General features: G+C 44.0%; 2 protein-coding genes across 2 annotated transcripts in view; both read left to right on the top strand.

The window, feature by feature from the left end:
• ANKRD29 (ankyrin repeat domain 29) overlaps positions 1–6,726 on the top strand; it is a 30,831-nt gene extending 24,105 nt beyond the window's left edge. The window contains exons 7-10 of the mRNA XM_075085794.1: positions 3,179–3,277; positions 3,699–3,794; positions 4,865–4,963; positions 6,557–6,726. Of these exons, the coding sequence (XP_074941895.1) occupies positions 3,179–3,277; positions 3,699–3,794; positions 4,865–4,963; positions 6,557–6,640 (378 nt within the window). The 3' untranslated portion in view covers positions 6,641–6,726. The remainder of the gene's footprint in view (positions 1–3,178; positions 3,278–3,698; positions 3,795–4,864; positions 4,964–6,556) is intronic.
• Positions 6,727–17,668: 10,942 nt separating this feature from the next.
• The window catches only part of NPC1 (NPC intracellular cholesterol transporter 1), a 28,312-nt gene continuing 23,892 nt past the window's right edge, over positions 17,669–22,088 (top strand). The window contains exon 1 of the mRNA XM_075084826.1: positions 17,669–17,901. Coding sequence (XP_074940927.1) covers positions 17,818–17,901 — 84 coding nt within the window. The 5' untranslated portion in view covers positions 17,669–17,817. The remainder of the gene's footprint in view (positions 17,902–22,088) is intronic.

Here is a 22,088-nt window from a genome sequence, read left to right as displayed (position 1 = left end):
GTTCCCCTTCGGTCTCTTGCCCCATCTCCCAGTCCCACTACAGTGCTCTTGACACTGTAGAGCATCTTTGACGTCTGTGTGCAGGCCTTTCAGCTCAGCTCTCACAAGACTGAATAGCAAAGCTTCCTGGCAAGTGTCTTCCCTGGCAATGTCATTTCTCTTGGTTTTTAGCTGCCTTCTGTTCCTTCTGATTTTTTGGAGCTGGGCAGGAATTCTTTTGTCATCTTTTTGTCTAGACAGAGCTGGGAGCAGTTCTGAAGCCTGGTGAAGGAGGTGTTTCTTTGCTTCTCCAACTCAAAAACAAAGCAAGAAGATTATTTGCCAATGAATTTTATACTTTGTTTTGGCAGCCCATGTCCTAGCAGACTTTAGTCGGACTGGCTAAGCATATTCAAAATACTCTGAAAATTAATGTTGTTTTCTTAGCACATGATATGTAATTACACATATATGTAAGCCTACGCTACATAGACCGAAGACTTCAGACAAGCAATCAATTTGTTATTAGCAAGAATTCAGGGGGTGTAGTGGTGCGAGTGGACTGATGGGCAGAACAGTGGTGGAGATGACACTCCTGAGCAGCCTGAGAGTAGGTGCTCTCTGTCCCTGGAAGTCCTTACTAGGAATTCAAGGGCTGTTCCACCTCCCACCCAAATCTGGCCCTTTCTTAAACTGCAAGCCACAAGCAAATGCTGAGGTTCAAAGCTGCAAAGCAAAGTCATTAGTTAAAGGGTAAGAGAAAGACCATCAGAAATTTTGGTCAGAGTATGTTTGGAACTGCTGGCTGCTGGATATAACAAGATGCAGTCCATATATATTAGCTTGTAATCAAATATGGAAAGAGGCACAGCTTAAAAACATATGGGGTATTTAACATTGTTCCGGAAATGTAATGTCTGCAGTCTGCTGCGTGCGCACAGGGACAAGGAAAGAAAGTAGTTTTTGAACGACGTCTTTCTCTGTTCTCACTTTCTTCCTGACTCATCTCCAAGTCCTAATATCTGTTTACACAGGAATTCTCATATGGCCTCTTAGTACAATGTAGTATCTCTTTTGCACCATACACCAACATGAAAATGGACAGAAATCTCACCTATTCCATATAAATATTATACAGGTTGGCATAAACCTGCCTGTTAAATGCTGTTTGTTTCAGAGGGAAAAGCTGACAATAGTCAATTTGAGCCCACCATCAGCTTCATCTTTCTTCTCTTCAGACTGTCCTCCAGGACAGTCACCCTTTCTCACAATGTAATTTCGCCTCTAGCCTTATAACTGAGATACTGAGGATGATGTCTAACAGCAATACTATTAAGGACAGTTAACGGTAATTGTGGTGTTACCCAACACTTGTATTTCCTTCTGCTCCTTTTCACTTACACCTGAAAATAACAGTTGTTCTTACAAAATTCACTGTGAGTACAAGAAAGCTGCAATGGTCCCTGTGCTGTGCTTGTGCTTGCATTTCTTGTGTAAACAGAAGCGTGGATTTGCACAGCATTGGACCTTCACACAGATTAAATTGTGTAGGCTGCTCTCAGACATTTTCCAAGTTTTATAGGCTTTTTCAGCATCCCTATTCCTATTTTCTAGAGCCCTCTGGTGGGGGCAGATTAGAAAAAATATGAGGTGTCAGCTTACTGGTAGGGAAAACACTATAAATTGGAGAGGGACAGTTTTTGACATCAAGCTAACATCACATATTCTGTTTATAAGAAAGCCTTTGTTATTTTTGAATCACAAAGAACACTCATTGTATTAACAGGCTATATACTAGAATGACGTCAGTTACTGATTTCAATGAGTTAATTTATAGAGCAATGATACAGGAGCGGGCAAAGATCCTGTTCCTCACCATTTGTGAAGACTGAAGATCTCAGGATGTGTGTTTGCTCTTTCTCAGAATCAGAAAAAGGGAAGCCCAGGATATATATCAAACAAAGAAATAACTTTTCTGTTTCTTCCCAAGGATTAAGCCACTAGCCCATAGAAAGCAGAGAACTGGTTCAACAACTTTTTTTGGATTGCACGAGCAAGTCATATGAATCCTCAGTTGGCACTGAGGAGAGAGACTGCTTCTTTGATCAGGGTGGAAATATCTTTAAAAAGTTGGTTTCTTCTGAAACTCCTCATTAAGGCTCTTTTGGAAGGCCCGGTGTATTTGGTCTTCCTTTTTCCTGCCAAGTCTTCAGGCTGCTGAGGGTGGCGAGGGGAACTGGCAAGCACTGAAGGCAGAAGCAGGCACCCTACTATGTGAGGCCTCACTTTTATGTTGAAGTCCATACAGGCAAAGCCTTTTGTTAAAGGCCCACAAGAATCAGTTCGGCGCCACATAACTGCCGGAGTCCTCTTGTACTCCGGAGAATTGCGCCATTTAGAAGCAAAAGAGGAAAAGACACAAAACTAAATTCTAATCGGGGCGAGAAATACTTCTAGTACTTCAACTCACCTTTGCCTTTGGGATGGAAACCATCACAAAGTTTAGCTTATTCTGAATATGTATTTTATTTTCTGAGGTTGTCTGCTCAAATAATGATTGCATAGGACAATTTTTCCAAACCAGACTGTTTCACGCTGGATTCCTCAATAATTGCCTTCTTTTCTAGTTTTCTGAGATAAAATTTGTGAAATACTTACCATCACTGAAAGGCAAGATGTTTTTACCAGATTCCCTGAGGGTGGATAATGTAACTTAACATAGAAAGATGGTGATCATCTTGCATTACTCCTGAGCTTCTATAAAGACCTTCCACTTCATATGTACAGACACCCAGCTGCAGAATCTGCCCGTGCATGCTGAGATTTACCTGAATCTTCTATCCCATCTAGCCACCTAGAGTTCAGACTACACGGGATACCTTTGGCCTTTACATTTCAAACTTCCCTGTGTATTTTCAGTACGACTGGTAAGCCAAAGAGGGCTTTAACTTTTCACACAGCAATGCACATTTCAGGCCAACTACACAAGAGAAAGCAGCTAAGGGTGGCTCTACTCCACAACTGGCTTGATACAGCTCTCATGTGCTTTTGGAAGCAACTCTGCATATGTCTATCTGTGATGCAGGATTTAATTGAGAAATTGAAGTATGTCCATTCCAGCAGGCAGATTTGGGTGGTAAAATACCAGGGAGCACAGGATCCTAAAGTGAAACCTTTAGCAGTCTTATTTTGTTTGCAGGATGGGACGGCTCCTTTGTGGATTGCATCACAGATGGGTCACAGTGAAGTGGTGCGAGTAATGCTGCTCCGGGGAGCTGAGCGAGATGCCGCACGGGACGTGAGTAGCGCTTCGTCCTGCGCTCTGCCTGCAGCTTAACGCCTCCTAGCTTTTTTTGAGGCTGCAAGTCTGCCTGAATGGAGGCCCAGTGTCCCCAAAGTCCATCTTGTTTGCCAGGCTGTAAAGTCCCACCGTGGGCTCCCTTTTTCCTGTTGTGTCTGGGACAGCTTCCTGGATTAAGGGAATGGAAATGTCCACATAAATGAGAGACAAAGATGAGGTGTGGTGTCACTGGTTCATTTTACGCTCCAGATGCGCTAAAACCAGCAGCATATGCTGTGGAGGTGCTTCCTCAAAGATGATGAGCAGAGGAGACCCTCCTCTCAGAGGTGTGGGAGAGAGCTGGCGTTTCCCTCCGGCTGAGGGGAACATGGGTAAAGTATTGGTAAAAACTGAACTGACCTTCCTCTCTCTTTTAAAGGATGGTACAACTGCTTTACTGAAGGCTGCCATTAAAGGATACAACAATGTAATAGAAGAATTGCTGAAATTCTCTCCCACGCTTGGCCTGCTGAAGGTTAGTAGTGAAAACCACTGATTTATAGGCAGAAACTCAAGGCAGCAAAGGGTCTGATGAAAGACTTGACGTTTATGACTGTGCCAGTGGAAGACAATAAGGAGATAGAGCCTAAAAAGTTAAGAGAAAAATGAAATTATCTTACTTAGCCTTTAATGCCATGCACAAATGAATCTTTTCAAATGTAATTGTGAATTTGATTTTTGGAATGAGGAAGCACATTGTGTGTAGACAGAATTATACAGCTTTTCATCATCTGATTTTATTTCTACAGTAAATGGATTGCTCTCGACAGTGCAGCTTTTAGCATTATACCCTGCCCTCTGTTGCATTTAGTCAGCAAAATAGCATCCTGAGAGATCTGTTGTGAGCAGATATTCTATTTGATTTTGTTTTCCTCTGAATTAAAAAAGTGACTTCAAAAATAACAGATATTTGGAAGCTGCTTTTTAATGGCTGATCTAAATTTATGTGCCTATAAGTCACATATTTCGACAGCCTCTGCGCATGCAACTAATTGGCAGGTTTGATGTACTTGAAAATCCAGGTGGCATTAACTTAGTTGTTAATCACAAGTATGAAATAGCTTCCATGCTTATTTGAACTGTCAGTTTGCAGCCATAAAAAAAAGGCCAGACATAAAAAAAGATCACCATTCAGCTGTCTGACACTGAGATCATTTATCATCAGAGAAAGAAGATAAAATGCACAGATGGTTTCCATTACTGCTTGTGCTTCTGTTTCACTTGCTAATAGCTGATTTTGCCAGGCAGAAGCAAGTGCTGTGTTCATTTTTCCCCTGATCTATTGACAAGGGTCATATTTAAAAGGAAATATTGCTGTGGTACAATGAACTTGACTCTCATTTTTACTAAAGCATTTAAAATCACCTCCTTCATAGCCCACTAGCCTGCCAGCACCCTGTTTAAATCAGACCCTATACTTTTGATGACCAAATCTCTTCTGTGTTCTCTCTTGTTTGTAGGCTTGTTCTTTGCAAACACTTGTGTTTCACTGCCCTTTAATTGCTTCCCATGCACAGTACAAACAATTCCGTTGGTATTTTCTAGAATGGGACCTCTGCTCTCCACGCGGCCGTCCTGAGCGGCAACGCAAGGACAGTGGCGCTGCTCCTCGAAGCAGGAGCGGACCCATGCCTGAGGAACAAGGTACGTCCTGGCATGCCGTCCTGGGCAAGGAGCGGGTGGGGAGCCTCGAGCACCGGAGCCATGCATGTCCACATTTCTGTGTCAGTCCGTGGTTGTCCCTTGATCCTCTCCTGAAACACCACCATTCAGTCCATTTGTTTCTATATAAAGGCATCTAAAAAAGTGCTAGGTAGTGCCACTGGTGATGCCGGTACTTGTGAAGTTACATCACTCTTAGAATAACCAAACCATGCACTCACTCACTCGAGCGCCACAGATTAAATTGATAAATATAGCTAATCACAGGCTAGTTAGGTTGCATTTTAGGGAAACAGTAATCCGTCACTGTTTTGATAAGTCATGAGTTATATTTGTGTCTCGTGTGAGAAATATGCAAGGAAGATATTTCAGCAGCAGAGGAAATATATATCTGGGTGTCTTTGATAAGAACTTGGTTAGGATTCAGCACACTGCTAATACAAAAAGTATCTCAAATTACATGCGTCTTTCCCATACCTTACTATAAACCTGTTAGTTTATTGAAATAGTTTCATATTCATTTTATGGCAGGAACTTTTTGCAGAAAACTTGTCTTGTTTTTATTCTGTGAAGTGCTTTAACATTACATGTTTGACAATTTCCATGAAAATGTCTTCCTCTGAGTTGTGTTTATGAATTATTTGCCATTAGTATTTGACACCTAACTGGGTTTGTTAAGCTATTGAATGGGTGGTCTGGTATTTATTTCTGGGTATTTATTTCACTCACTGGGTGAGTGAAAGTTTGTAATACAAGTAATCCAGCATATCCCTTCTAAAAGTTTTAGTCATTTAATATAAAATCTGTGCCTGTTATTTCTGTGTCATTCCTCTTGATGGCAGCAGTTAACACCTCTCACACAGTAGTTTGTGTTACTAAGCATTTTGTTTTGATAGTATCATCCAAAGAGCATGCAAAATTTTTCTGCTACTGATAGTGATTTGCAGCAGGAGGGTGTGCATTATAAGAAAGTCTGTGGCTGTAACCTCTCCTACTGATTTTTTTTTTAAATAACTTGTCATTTGGCACAACAGATTACGTTTGCAGTACAGAATTACTGATTTTCAGAAGTAGCTTCATTATAAATACTTTATGTTACCCAAATGGTATTCAGTTTACTGAATTTATGCAGAAGACCAAACTCTGATGTTCTATTATTACCAATCCTACAGAATAGCACTGACTATTTCATAGCACTTAAAGTCTTTCCTTGGATTTTTACGGACTTTGGTACCTAAAGGCCTGCCTCATCTCCCCCAAAAATCAGCAGTTATGTTCACTTTTAATTTTGTGGCAGAAGCATAGGGAGCCCAGGGGATACCATTTAGCCTGGACAGTGAGCACAAAATAAGCTGACCACTTAAATCCCATGCTGGGATTATTTTGAAGACTTAAGTGAGGCTTGCACACTGTGTGGAAAGGTAACTTCTTAAGATATCTCCAACAGTGGTGGAGACAACCCTGGAATAAGCACGTCATTATAATGCCCAGTACCATCTTCTTTAGAGTTCAATGCTTTTAAGCCATGTTTTGGAAATATTAATCTCTTCTAACCCCAAAGTTTTTTTGTTCCAGGCAAATGAACTGCCAGCAGAACTAACAAAAAATGAACGCATCCTCCGACTCCTCCGTACGAAGGAAAAGCAAAGGAAAAGCTAATGCAGCCCTGCAGCAAATGAGGTTTGACAGAGATGCACCCTGACCACAGTAGCATGAGAGTAAACCTAGGTTGCCCGAGAAGGGCATGTTGGAACAGCTCGCAGAACTGATTAGCCTCTCCAGTACATGCTCCCTGAATGCACAAGGACCTTGCTATGGGGTCACCATGGGCTAGGGCCTCTGCCCGGCATCACTGAATGCAGGACTGCGATGGGAGCAGGGTTTGGCCCAGGAGCTGCATTTGGACTGCACCCCTGCCTGTACTCTAGGATCCCACCGGTCCCAGCACCACCGTTTGCTCCTCCACACCTGCAGCATTAGCATCCCCACACATGCAAGTGCTCCCACCGTTTCAGACACGCGTCCCCATACTGGCATGGCCGCACACCTGTAATAGGTGCCTCGGGACACACGTGTGGGTCGGGAGCACTCCACCCTTGTGCCAAAAGGATGCCCAGACCTCATAGCTCTTTGGATGCAGCTGGTCGTGGTGCAGCCCCATGGTGCCGCTGCCCTCCCTGTGCTGGCTGAGCTAGCTCTGACCATTCCTCTCTACCTCCAAGTGCCACATGGGGCTAGAGGTGAGATCCCACCTGCAACATCCCAACAGGAAAAGTGCTCCTGCCAGCCCAAGGCTTTGGTGACATTTTAGCTACTACATGAAGCTCCATAAAAATGATCTAGGGTGTCACAAACTATGCCAAAAGCTACCAACCAAACAATAAACAAAGGGACATCCTTCTCAGTTGTAGCATCTTGATCTGTCAATCCGTCCAGCAACAGAAACACAGCGGAGCAGTTGGTAGCATTTTGTGATGCATACACAGTGCTATGGTGACCCATCCTCAACCCTACAGCCTATGTACGTGCATTTTTGTGGGTTGGGGAGGAGCGGTTACTGAACAAACCAACCGGGGCGTATCGTTCATTGGCGCAAGTACACCAGAAATTTAGCTGTTGGGCACAACAGCACAGCTGCTATGCAAGTAGCATACGTATGTTCTGCACACACAAATATGTGACACTATGGTTTAGAACCCACAGCTACTATGCAATGCACTTGTTCCCCAGGTCTGCGATGAGACTTAAGGGGGAAGTGCGCAGTGTACAGGTGTTTCAACAGCTGGTGAGGGGGTTACATGTAGACACACTCTAACAGGCTCACTAATTAACACAGCCATGGAAAATGAACTCTCAACAGCAAATTTTGGCCTTTGATGTGGTTGAGATGCTTAGACATGCTATGAGTTCCTGTGTGGGGAAGGGCAGTACAAACTCTACCGGGTTTGTAAAGAGCTATGCTTTAACCATGTTGCTGTAAGGTACCCCATTAAAATGCAGTCATTTTTGCAGCATAAACAGTATATACTATTTCCTGTTAGCCACAAAACATTAAAGATTATTTTATAGTGAGTTGAGGTATAAAGTTAGTTCAGTACATAAATCCAGGCACTTTACCTGCCTTCAAACCTTGGGAAATTCCTGAAAAAATTATTTAAAAGCTGAAGATGGAGAAGATTATAAGGAAACAAAATATTCCCTGCTTAAAAATGTCTGCCTAGGGTTCAGCTGAACTGTTACACTTTTGCTTCAGTGAGTTAAAAAAAATCTTTTAGTGAGCTAGCACAGATGAATGTAGTTTACATCATGCAAATTAGCCATATATATTACCAGATCATAAAGGTATTCTTTTTGTGAGTTACATAAGAAGTTAAGGTTCTGGTGAAGAGAACAGAAGTGGGCATACCTTTGCTTGCAAGCTGGAATTGCTATTTGGCTTCTGTTTAGCATTAGAAAGGAAAGCTTTAAGTTTTTCAACAATATAAGGAGACACCTGAAAAATCTATTTGTTTAGGTAATTTATGCTACTGTATTTTTAAATTAAAATAATGTTGTGCCTAACTGAAATTTGCAGAATAACTGGTACAGAACCAAAGAATTATGCAAGATGCCTAGAGGATGATTGTATCCAGGGTTAAGTTCTGCAAAAGACTAAAAAATACTGAGCATGCAGAAATCTCAAGAGCCTTATTGGGAACTTAAGTTGCACAGCATTGCATGGGACTGGACTCTAAATTCTTTAACAAGCAACACTGGAGAGGATAGGTTTATCTGGAGCCCCCAGTGGGTTGAAGATAAACATATTGTTTTGGAGAACGCTAGATGGACTCTTAAGTAGCCTGGCCTCAATATTGATCTTTGTCCCTGAAGTTTCTTCAGATCAACAGCTGGGAACAGCCAGGCTCTTAAAATTAAAAGCCCTTTCACAGTTGTAAAGGAGGAGGATAATCATTAGAAGGTCTTCAGTAGTCATGCTGGGTTAGCAGAAAAAAAACAAACCAAAACCTCTTAATACCAGACAGGCTGTAATGATCAAGCAGTCTTCCTAATAAATGTGGAAGCATCCACTGTTGGTGAGAGTCTCCTATTTTCTTCCTGATAGAAGAGCATAGGAGAGAAGACAGGGCAAGCCAACAGTGGTCCTGTGACAGCTGAAGTAAGCAAGCTGAGACAACATGCAGGTGTCCAATATCTGAAGGTGGCCTCTCCTTTCTCCCACGTGTATTTTTGTGTTGGATATTAGGAAAATTTCTCCACCAAAAGGGTTGTCAGGCACTGGAACAGGCTGTCCAGGGAAGTGATTGAGTCTCCATCCCTGGAGGTATTTAAAAGACATGTAGATGTGGTGCTCAGGGAGACGGTGTAGTGGCGGACTTGGCAGTGCTGGGTTAATGGTTGGACTTGATCTTAAAGGTCTTTTCCAACCTAAATGATTCTATGATTCCTTGGTTCTGAGAGGATGTAGCTATCAGGCCCTCTTTTTTTCTGAGTGATATTATGCTATAACTGGCTTTTCTTATTTCTAAACAAAATTTGAAATGTGCAGCTAGCACAGGTTGAAGGGAGAGGCTTGTAGCTCCCTCCTTGCTCTCATTAGTGCTGGCTGATACGGCACACAGGCTGTGTGTAGGGGGCTCCGTGATGGAGAACTGGCAGCGAAGTGTTTCTCTGCCCCATTCAGGCTGAAGTTGAATCTAGCTTCAGCAGAGACCCTGTTCAGCCAACATGGGATTTTTAGGCATGGAAACTTTCCCTTTGGGAGCATCTGTTTCATCTCAGAGCCTCTGGAGAGGGGGACTGGTTTTAGTTTTGGGTTCCCTATAACCAAAAGGTGCTTATTCTGCCTGTAGATGGGCTAAAAAGTTGCAATACTGTTTCTCACCATGCAATTAACCTTTTCACACAGAAACCTTAATAACTGTGAGTATTTGTGTAGCTGCTGTTATCTTTAAAGTGCTCAGTAAACACTGCTGTGGTTGGTTTGTTGTTCTAAAACGGAAACCTGCTTTCCCTTCCTGGCTGAAGTGATTCACTAATATTGACAGTACTTCTTTGCATAGTTATTGTGCCTTTTGTGCAAGGCTTTCAAAGTGCTCCACAGACACCATTACCTTTGTAAGTTCTAAAATGCTTTGCTGGGGTAGGCAGGGAAATAGATTATTTCATTCACACACCAGTGAAATGCAGCAGTTTTTCATCAGTTCATGTCAACAGACAAGAGTAAATTTAGACTAGAAATTAAGGGGCACCAAATCCATTTCATAGATGGCATGGTGAAAGTAGGCACCGTATAATGATGTGAAATAGAACTGGGGCAGGATAACAGGCCAAGTTGTGTTTTTCGTTGGGTTTTGATGTTTCTTTTCCCCCAAAATGCCATATATATATCCACCTTACACCCCCAAAAAATCAGCTCCACTAGCACACTGCTTTTAGGCTTGCCTCTCTGCACATTCAGATCCAGGGGTTCAGCCTGCTGTCCTCTCCACCTGGGATTTATGCAGGTGCTATAGCCTGGTAACTTCCCATCAGCTGCAAGTGAGTACAAAGGATGTGCAACCAAGAACAGGCTACACAAATGTGTCAAGGAAAAGTATAGGGCATCTTTCTTTTATTTCAGTAGTATCAAGCCATTGTAGGATGTGGATAAGCACGAGGAAAGGCCCATGGGGTATGGAAAGAAGTGGCATCCCATCAGTGACATAGTAGCGGTGTAGCCTCAGAGGTCCCAAATACATGGAGCTCTTCATTTAAGATGGTCACTGCATTTCAGCATGTGGGGACATCTATTTAGTAATGATACAAAAGGCAATGTTGTTCCTCCTGACTTGCACATGCTGTTCTTCCCTTGGAGCAAAACCATCTCACTATTGATCCACCCACCTTTGTTTAGTTTAGAAGAGCTGAGAGGATTAGAGCACCAGATCAAACAGCCGCAGGTCATATTTAATGCACTTTAACAATGATGATTATTTGCCTCAGAGTCAGAACCTAATTGCAAGAATAATTCATGCTTCTTTAGTCAGCCAGTCATGGTGACTATTGGGAAATCCGTAAGTAAACCACATCTCTTGTTGTCTCAGAAATTTCAGAGTTGTGCAGAAAATGAGGTAGCACAAGCCCCAGCCAATTGTACCTCACGTCATATGAGGTACAACTGAACAGACACAGAATACTGCCTTTGTCTGGAACCCTTGAGTCAGCAGTGTTAAAATGTTAAAATGTAGCGTTTGCTCCAAGTCCAACCAAAGATTATACACAAGGCTATTTTTTCCAGCAGCCAAATATTGTACTGCACACAGAGGGCTAAATGGAGTTGTGCCTTCTCACAGTGGCCCTGCATTTGGTCCTTGGGAATGTCACGATAGTTTCATACTTTTCTGAACTCCACAGTCTGTTTTGACCTGGCCTTTTATGCTTTTGATAAAACCTATATAAATTTATGTAACTACTTGTAAGACTAATATTCTGCAACAGGAATCTTGCTTTGCTAAAACACATTTTTCCATCCCATCATTTCAATAAAAAATAATATACTGCTCGGATTATCTTGTCTGCATATTTCAATATTTCTTTCCTTTCTTCTGGGTGCTGCTCTTCCTCTTCATAGAATACCAGAATTCATTTCCTATTTACCTAAAGACCGCTTTGTTCTATTCCACTTGATTGATTAGACTTTTATTATTTTCCAGGTCTTTACAGATGAGATAGCATTCACAAAGCAAATAAAGCCAATGCCCTGGCTTGAGAAACAGGAAAACTTAATTTAGCATAACATAACAAGGTTTACTTCAAAGATCCAGACATCACTGACAGACTCCCCTTGACATTAACATCCATTAGGTCAGATCTGAAGGGAAGATTACAAAAAGCAACTTAGGAACCAAAGGAATAAGACTAGACTTCTATTCAGTTAGTCAAACACGCCTTGGTGGTTCTGTTATTATTCCTAAATGTAAAACTGGCCCTTACACTGATCTGACCTACTTCTGTTAAAAAAAAGTCAACACCTGCTGATATGCTCATTACAATATGCAGTGGATTATGCATGTTATGAAAGGGGAAAGAGTCTACACTGAAAACTGCATTTTTGACCTCGTTTTGACATCTCAGGCTTTTTGCCTTATTCCTACAATTTTCTATTGCGATGAGCTAACTTTTGAACTATTATCAAAAATTCCTGCAGCCACAACTCTGTAAATCGTCTCCATCTGTGCAGACAATATCAAGAGGAAGTGCTGTGACTTATTCATGGCCTAATCACTACAAAGGATGATTTCTAGTAGTGGAAACTTCCTTAATTTTGCACATGGAAGCATAACAAAACAGTGTCAGGAGGCTGAAACTAGACAAATTCAAACTTCAAGCTGTGGATTTTCAAGACTGAGGATATCTATTGAAACAAATTGCTGAGATAATTCCTTCATCATTGGAGTTTTAAAAAGAAAAACAATTACTTTCATTCTGGAAGATGCATTTCACCTGAAACATTTTGTGTTTGAGGCAGGAATTACTGGATGAAATTATATGATATGCAGGAACTAATGTTATGTGTTAATAGTCTCCTTGCTCTTAAAATATATGAATCAATACATTTTTTGCTTTATCTCCTCAGTGATTCAAAGAGATGCTAACTCTCATGAGATCAATAACAAGACCATATGCCTAGCAACTGTGGCTGTAGCTGCACAGCAAAATTAAATCTGAGACACATACCTAAGTTGTCTCTAAATAATCCATTTCGCTCTCACAATGTTGACAAGGCATTTTAACTGGACTAATGCTTTAATGTCCTGCTTTTAATGTTGAATCAGTCCATTCAGAGCTGGCACAGGGTTGTGTAGTGCTGCACCTTGCCAGGGAGCAGGGATCAGCAGAGCAATCTGGGATGTGCTGGTGGGGAACAGAGCTAAGCCAGGAAGGAACAAGGGATGCAATTTTTTGCCATGACAAATGTTTCACTGGCTTGGATACACAGATGGAGCATGACACTAACCTACAACACAGACCTGAAACAGACTGCAATTTTATATGTACTGCACAGATGTGTTCTTGTATGGTATATATGTATACATGTATGCATATGTACTTTGTATCCAGCATATGGTTATAGGCTCCTATTATCCCCTTGGAAAAGTGATACCAGAACCTTGTGGTCTGCTTGCCTGGACTGCATTGCATGAAGAGGCAGAACTATTCCACTTCCTGAAGACTCCAAGAACAGTCTCTGCAGGTGCTCCCTTGGCCATTCTACTGCATCAGACCCTACTCACTGGGACAAACTGTTACAAAACCAACAAAATGTCTTCAAGTCCCGCCATAAGTAGGCTGTCCCTCAGGTGAACTGTGGTTCAAAAACCTATCTCCTGTTCCTCCTGCCAGGTCAGATTTTGGTAGTGGCCTCAGGGACTCCCCTGTGACAGCTCTGCCCACATTCTCCACTTCAACAGCAAACCCTAAGTTACACACGAAGTGGCAGCATGGTGCTCACACGGACTCAGTAAACTGACAGTAATGCAAACCAAAAGCCACACACAGCCATTAGCAGGTCAAACCTTGAATTTGTTAGCATATCAGTGCTTATGAGCAGTACCTGGCACGAATGTGCACTGCACCTATTTGTTCACAGCAACAAGTGCAGTGTGTCTCCAGACTCTGCTGCAATAATAAGCTGCATTTTTACAGTATTTTCATTCAACAGCTCACTGGTTTTGGAGCTCTTGGGCCACATGTTGCCATGCTATTGGCACCACTTTACAGAAGAGGAAATCGCACTGGAGAGTTGGGACCTGCCCAGATCATCTAGCAAGTTTGTAGCAAAACTGGAACAAACTTTGAATCGTTTGAAGTCCCAAGCTTTTGCTACTAGGCAATAAATAACTTGGCCTAAGTATAATAAAAATGAACAAGTTTCAGTGCCTTCAGTGATAAATGCAGGAAGGATGTGATCTTAAAGAGTGACTATAGGACTTTCTGAGGTTAGATAGGGACACACTGGCACAGGTTGCTAGAGCAGACATCGAAATATACTAGGGCAGATACAAAAACAAAAAAAGACTTGATTCAGCATCACCTGACATACTGAATGCATATTTAAGCGGATACTGGCAGCATCAGGCAATTGCTGTCAGGCCCCTCAGTCTGGTTTGATCCTACATGGGAAGTCTGAAGCCAAGAGCATCTGACCAAAGTAATTGGTACATTGGGGCGGGTATAATTAAAAGGCAAGCAGGCCTCCACAGGTGAGGAAGGCTGACAAATGAGAGCTGATGAAAAGAATATGATTTGCTTACAATACCATATAGGAAACACCAGCTTCATTTAGTACAAGTGTTATTCTGGTTTAGCTGGAAAAACAGTCTGGGAACAAGCTATGGTGGTTTGGACCGGCTCTACAAAGAAATGAGGTGTGAGAAACTGAGTGAAACTTCTCACCCACCTGTTGCAGCTTGTCTTCACACAGATTGCAAGCTGTCCAAGGAGAATATCCCACTTTCCCATGTGCTTGTGCAGGGTGCTGCTTAACATAGCTCCCACCTCTTGCAAGTGCCTCTGGGTGCTATCACAATAGAAATAATAAAGGCTCATAATAAAATATGGAGAATAAACAGTGATGGACATTTTAACTGATTTAGCTGCAAAGTGATCATGTACTGTGTTTCTATTTGAATGTGCAAGTAACTCTTCAGACAGATTGCCATCTAGAAATTGCAAGGTCATTACCACTATGCGCTGCAGTTTCCAGTGGAAGTGGCAACACAAGTTTCATTTCTGCATCCAGCAAAGCGATGGAAACAGAGTGAAGCCTACACCTGTGAAAGCTCAGGGCTTCCCATCAAAGACAGAGAAAAAAAGAGGCAGCTATTTTACATGAGTTTCCCAGCAGGCACCTTTATACCATTCAGGGTATTCAGTGAGGGGAAGAGTTTTTTTGATCTTAATGGACAATTAGAGGACTTGTTTGGTGTGATGGAGGCACCAAGTGACACCTTACACTGTGCATTAAGATTGGCCTCTTCTTCCAGGCAGCAGAATTTAGTTTTGTGTACGCTGCTGAGAACCAGAGTTTGTATTCCCCATTAGCCTTCCAAGTAGACAGTCCCTAACAGCTATGCATAATCCTGGGTTTGAAAGGAAGCCTTATAAGACATAACTTGATAAATGTCCTTCAACAAGAGCAGCTGGGAGTGACGACGGTCTCTTTCGGGCCATGTGTGCCACAGAGAAGGCAATGAGGTGTTGGCAGGATTGATCTGGGTTAATTATTAAGGGCTACTTTTTCCTTGCCTGGAAGGAGATAACTTTAAGATGACACAGTCAACTGTGCCAGCTATATCATCGATAACACTCGTGCAGCTACACTTAAATGCCCGGGAGCTGCTAGCGATAGCTCTGCATCCTCACCCCCTGAACACGGCACACAGCCACAACAAGGACCGAAGGCTGCAGCTGGACTGAAGGAATACCCTGCTCTGGTCTGCTGACTGCCAGTGTACAGAGGCGACGTGAAAACAGGTACATGTTTGAGCTTCTGCATCTGCCATTACACAAGATTTCAGAAGTCTCTAATGGCCAAAGATAGGCTTAGTCCAATTAGTGTTTGTTAATCAGTCTTCACACCTGTACCACTTCAGCTTGTGAGTGCAAAAAGGCAGCACTCTGGGGGATTGCACCGGAGTAACAGTGTGAATTTAGACATGCATCTAAATATAGATATCCATCAGAGATGTAGATAAATATTAAAATAGTACCTCTTCTCTCTGTTTATACAGTAGGTAGTAGACAAGTGTGATGTTATGGACTTAATTAGTTAATGGTGGAAGTTGCCACTGCAATAGATTCCTTTTTGCTTGTTTTGCAACATTATAAATAGGTCAGCTATCACCTATGATTCTTATATCACTTGTCTGTGTAATTAATCCAGAAAGGAAATGCCATCTCTTTTTAGTCAGTTTTGCTATCCTTCACCTTTTTCACAAGCACTGAAACAAGGTTCTTGCATTTTTTTACTTGTAGCTATGCAAGCTATACTCTATCCTCTGCTTATGTGGAGTGCCTAGAAAATGTGGCAACTCAGTCCCCTGCTTTTAGGATCACACCGCATAGTGCTGAATATTTTTTTTATTTATGACATCAAAATTAAAACACTCTAGCTTTGTTTAGCACTTGCCAAATGCCAAGTCCTGCACCTGGGATGGAATAATCCCATGGAAGAGTGCAAGCTGGGCAGCGACTACACGGAAAGCAGTTTGGCAGAAAATGGGGTGGTTGGGCTGGGCAAGAGTCAGCGGATGGTATCAGCAAGGGGGTAGCCAGTAGGTCAAGGGTTGGGGTTATTCCTCTCTATCTGGGACTTGTAAGGCCACACCTGGAGTACACTACCCAGCTTTGGGCTCCCCAGAATAAATAAAAAAAAGACACTGACATACCGGAGCAAGTCCAGTTTACCGCCACTGTGATGGCTGGGGCTTGCTGGAGCACGTGAGCCATGTTTGTTCAGCCCTAAGCAGAATGGTGGCTCTGGGGACATCTTACTGCTCTCTGCAGCTACCAAATGGAAGGATGTGGAGAAGGGGGAGCCACACTCTTCTCAGGCAGGCACACTGACAGCACAAGAGGCAACAGACTCACGCTGGAACATGGGAAAATCTCTTTAGACGTAGGAAAAAAACATTTTACTGTAAGTGTGGTTAAATAGTGGAACAGCTTGCCCAAAGAGGCGGTGAAATCTCCGCCTCTGAAACTATTCAAAACACAGCCGGACAAGTCCCTGAGCCACCTGACCTAACCGTATTCTGCTGTCAGCAGAAAGTTGGACTACGTGACCCTCCAGAGGTCCCCGGCCAACATGTTAGCCTGCGACACCGAGTCTGTTTTTGTCAGCAGACAGCAACATCAGCTACATTACATATTTCATTCCAGCAGCGCAATGCACGCTACCGGGCCGCGAAGGCAATAAAGTGACTGGGAAATCACAGACAGGCCGCGCGGGAATGCGTCACACCCTGCCTTTAGCGTGCCTCCTCCCAGCCAGATCCCAAACAACCCGATGCCAAACTAACCGGTCCCAAGCAGGGTGCAGTCAGCGCTCCCAGAACTGCTGATTGCAACACGGGTCAGGCCACCCGATGTCAGCCCGCCAGAGCCACAGGCAGCGGCTCTGCCAGCCAAAGTCACCAGCAGCAAAAGCCCCGGGAAAGCGTTTTTTCTACCACGCGGCCTGACCCGCCTAGCTTGGGAGTCGCGTTCATCGCAGCCTGCACGGTGGTAGCGCATGAGGTTGTGAGACTAAAGCTTGGAAGTCATGAATTAGTAGCTTTGAAGCGAAATTAAGACGCTTTTGTCAAAGCCAGGATTTCTGAAGCTACTTTGATATTTGTAAACCACGCGATGAACACCTCCGTGCCCAAAGCAAGCTGCTGACTGGCTTGCCGGTGCAGCCTAGGCGGGACTTTCCATTCTGGAGAGGCACGGCTTCGCTCTGACACTGGGCCGAGCTTACTGGGGCGCTGTACCTATACCCGCGCCCACACCGCCGCCGCCGCCGCCGGCTGAGGCGCGGCCCGCCCGTGGCGTGAGGCGCGTTCCCGCCCCGCCGGGGGAGGGAGGGCGGTGACCGGGGGCGGGGCGGCGGCGGCGGTTGGCGGCGGCGCGCGGGCGCGCCTCCTCCCCCCGCCTCGCCCCAGCCTTGCAGGGGCCGGCGGCGGGGCCGGCAGCACCGCTCGGCCCGGCGAAAGCGGCTCTTCCGGACCTGCGCGGCCGCGGCTGCCCGCCCGCTTCCCCCTCTCTGCCTCTCGGTGCTGTGGCCGCCAGCCGTGCCGGTCCCCTGCGCTGCCATGGGGAACCCGCAAGACAGTCCCGGGCGGGGCGGCCTCGGCCTGTTCGTCTTCCTCCTCCTTCTGCTCCTGTCGCCCGTGCGGGTGAGTCCCTCCTGGGAAGGGCGCCGTGGGGAGCGGGCTCCCCCGGGTGCTGCCCTCAGGGCTGAGGGGGAGCCGCGGTGGCTCTCCTAGCTGCCCTGAGCCGGGGTTCTGCCGGGCGGGCGAGCTGGCCGAGAGAGGCGGCTGTCCCGTCAGCCGCCGGGTGGGGGGCCCGCCGCTGCGCTCGGGGCGGGGGGAGCCGAAGCGTGGTAGCGGGGTGTCCCCTCTTGTTCCCGGCAGGGCTTTCCCTCCCTGCTCGGCGCGGTTCCCGAGCACCGAGTGCTCGGTGTGCTCGGGCGGGACAGCCCGGTGACACAGCAGGGCCGCCTGGCAGCGCCTGAGGCGCGAAAGCGGGCGTGCTCGGGCTTAGCGAACTTCTGCCCAGTGCCCGGCCGCTGCTGTTGCATACAGCAGCAGCTGCCCGGGATGCCGCGCTGCTGTGGTGTGCCCTGGTTATGCAATGCCCTGTGCATGTGAGTAGCCATGCAGTCACATGTTCGTGCAGGGGCTTGCATATGTCCTCAGTGTCTGGTTCGGTTTGCTTAGAGCGTTTCTTATGCTAGGTGACAGCTTCCTGGAGGCAATTCAGCACATTGGCTGTGCATAGTAAGATCTGCTATTTATTGATGTGCCGATATTAAGACTACATCTTTCCTTAAAATCAGGAACTAGAATAAGTTGGATTTCTTGATGCTTTAGGGGAAAAAAAAATAGTAGTGTAAAACCTTCACTCCACTCTTCTCGGTCATGCTTTGTTTTGCTGCAGTTCAAGGTAGGAGTGAGATACTCCACATTCCTCTGGAGAAACAAGGAGTGTCTTGTAAGTCTTAGTGGGGTTTGTTTTTACTTTTTTCATCTCTAACCAACTTACAAACATACTTTCTAGGTCAAGTGTTATGCTTAACCCTTTTTAGACTCTCAGTTTTCATCTTCTCTGTGGGTGCACTGAGGTTCTCCTGCTCTTGTATCCTCTTCAAACAACCTGTAAAGAGCTTAAACAGAAAACTAGGAGTTCATTCTTCTGTTGCCACTGGAGAAGCTCATTGTTTAGTAGTGACTCGTGATCTCCAAGTGGGTAGGTAATGGACTTCACACCTTATCAGCACTCCTTTATGTAATGTTTTGGGCAGGAGGTACCATCCTGTAGCAATGAGGTGTGTCCTAGGCTGGTAAGGAAATGGCAAGATGCTTTCCTTTAGGTGACAGAAGGATATTGAGCTAGAGGAGCTTGAAACAAGTTCCACTAAGGTTTTGGGGATCCTCGTAGAGCACATGGCTTTGTGGTCTATAAGAAGTAAACATTGCAAAATTACTTTAATCATGCAGGCTTCAGTTTTGCAATGTAAGAAGGCAAAATTTTACTTACCTTTCTTTTTGTGCCATTCACTCTAATTTATAGCCTGATGTTCCACAAAGTGGACCTTGATATCTTTCAAAGATAGAGATGTGATCTCTCTTCTAGTTCTCTGATTATAGAGAAGCTGGTCCTTTAGTTAGACTGAGCCTATATAGTGTTAGATACTTGCAGAAGGGAAGCATTGTGAAGGTGAACCTGTTCTCTCCCTCAGGTATGCTGGTAGTGTAATGTTTTCATGCTTTCAGTTGTAGTGTGTATAAATCAAACTGCCATATATCATCCTTATTATTTTTAAAGAAGTCGGTGGACTAGAGCGGCATTTCCGTTTGCAGTCCTTCCATTACGTACACTTTCGCAATGAACTTGAGGTGTTCAGCCTGTGTAGGATGTATCTTGCACTCTGGTATAGCACTTGTGCCCGCTAAGCTGTTACTAGTTCATAGTTAAGTGCCCATTAGTACCATCTAAGAACTACATTGCAAAATCTTGGGCCCTTTATGGCCATTTCTGAATGTGGACTTACAGGAGGAGGAAGTCTTGAAACTGTTGTTCTCTCGTGGACGTCCTAATGTACTGAATGGCACCTTGTGTGCTTAATGGCAGCTGTTTCAGTTGATCCTTGTATAATTATACTAAAACACAGGCTGTCAAATTAGTGGATAAGGAAGGTTGGACACAGGTTTCCTATCAGCAACTGGGATCCCAAGCCATAGGGTATATTTGAGTTTCTGAAATCCTGCGGGAAAATGTTTATGGCAGGTGCTGCTCTGACTCAAACTTGCCAAGTGGCCTGCAGTGTGGTGTTACCTGACCTTGGGCACAAAGTTCCGAAATGCCTGTGTGGGGCAACTTGCTTGGCAGGGATGGCAATGTAGCTTCAGAACAAGACAGTAACCGCTTTAAGTTACTTCCTGGAAAATCAGGAGTGACTTGTTCATAGTCTTTCTGGACGGAAAGTGATCAAGCCTTCTTATAAGAGGAGAGATGACTGAAGGGAATGACTGGTATAACCGAATAGTACTTTGCTGGGCAGTAGACAAAACAATCTGTGTTGTGCAGTATTATTACTCTTTCCCTGCAGGGCATCAGAGGTATTTTGGTGCAGATAGCCTTAGTTCCAGACAGCTACTAGTTAGGGGCTCTGTGCTTTCTGGTAATGCATGCAGTAAGTGTGTATTTTCCCAATAAATCATTGCCAGCTAACACCAGCTTGCTCCCACAAATACCAAACTATTACAATTATTGCAATTTTCTCTTCCTACCAGACCTTGACTTTCCTGTGACATGTGAAGTGTACTGCATAACCCCAGGACTGGGCCTTGCTTTCCCCTACCAGGAGTAACTAAGGATTTTTATGTCTGAAAGGCAACAGTCCCTTTTACCTCTGAGCAAAGGAACAGGAGGAACTTGGCAGACAAAGCTTGTCTCTGAATTGGCTGCCTCTGAACAAGTTACTGAAAAAGACAAAGTAAGAATAAGAATTAAACCTGCAAAATTTCCTTTAGTCCATGGACCTCTTCCTCTCATAGGGAGGGCTGTGAGGTAATGTGCAACTTCTGGCACAGATCTGCAAACTTGACCTGGTCACCTGTTTCCATAAACCAGTCTTGCCGTTTACTAAGGGTAGTGTGGTATTGTGTTTCCCTAGAACTCAATTTCTCAACCTGGTAGGAAATATCAGCTATTAAATGTGATGTGGACTAGATATTAGAGTTGGGGGCAAGAGCATGCTGTTTCCTGGGATCTTTCTTGCCCTGCAAGATCCCAGATGTACCATCCTAGATGAAGGAAGGGGAAACAGCTGTATCTGATGCTGTTGCCTTTTCCATGGGTTAGTAATCTTAATTTGGAGACCCAAACAATGTTTACTTGTCATCTGGTATTTGCAAGACTACAAATAGTTACTGTTTCTGTATACAAGATCATCATTGTTCCTTGTCTGCTTAACAGCTACGTATTCATTGTTGGTGATGGCTAATGTTGCTGGAAGCATTGAAGATTATTGATCTGTTTCAACATGTGGTTAAAGAAACTTAGACTGAAGTAAATGTGTTTATGATCTGTTGTAGCACTAGTTTTATTACAAATGATAACGCCTGGGAACCAGAAAACTGTAATAACCTTTGTAGATTGTTAATAGTTGTGAAATGCCATACTTACTTGTGTGCAAGTTCTTTTATTAGGGCTCTTGGAGCTCTGACCTGAGGTGAAATTACTCTGTAAACAGAATACATCTACCAGAAGTAAGAATACACTTTTCTGAATTCTGGGGATGTACAGAAGGCTAGTGTTAGTGTACTGCCAGAAGGTTTCTAAGATGGGCTGAGGGCAGGAGGGAACAGCCTTAATCTAAGTTTATGTTGCTGTTGCTTTATAAAGTACTTGGTGTGTACATCCCTGTACACCCCCACACACACCCCAAACAACCCTGTGTTAGTATCTTGCATTGTTTAGGTGGCAGTTGGGTTCAACACAGCATTTCTCTGTTAATTTTGGGACTAGGAGGGCTTTCACCCATTTAAGAAAAAAAGATCGTTCACCCAAATTTTAAGTGACTTGTAAGTCTGACTCAGCAAGCAGTAGCTTTAACTATGACTTATTTACAACCACACTTACTCATCCCTATCTCTTCCTATCAGTGTAGGAATGTTCTTCTTAAAGACTTGAAAGAGCAAAGTACTTGTCTCATTCTGTAACTTACTCTAGCTTTTACTAGAGGGTTTTTGTGGGAAGAACTTCCAGCTGTATCTTATCAGTTGTAATGGATTAGTTAGTTGCTTGTAGTATCCCTGAATACTGTCTGCACTGTTGGAGACCAGCCCTCTCCCATGTT

Source organism: Phalacrocorax aristotelis, chromosome 2, assembly GCF_949628215.1.
Source record: "Phalacrocorax aristotelis chromosome 2, bGulAri2.1, whole genome shotgun sequence".
Taxonomy (NCBI): domain Eukaryota; kingdom Metazoa; phylum Chordata; class Aves; order Suliformes; family Phalacrocoracidae; genus Phalacrocorax; species Phalacrocorax aristotelis.
This window is presented reverse-complemented; position numbering and strand designations above follow the sequence as displayed.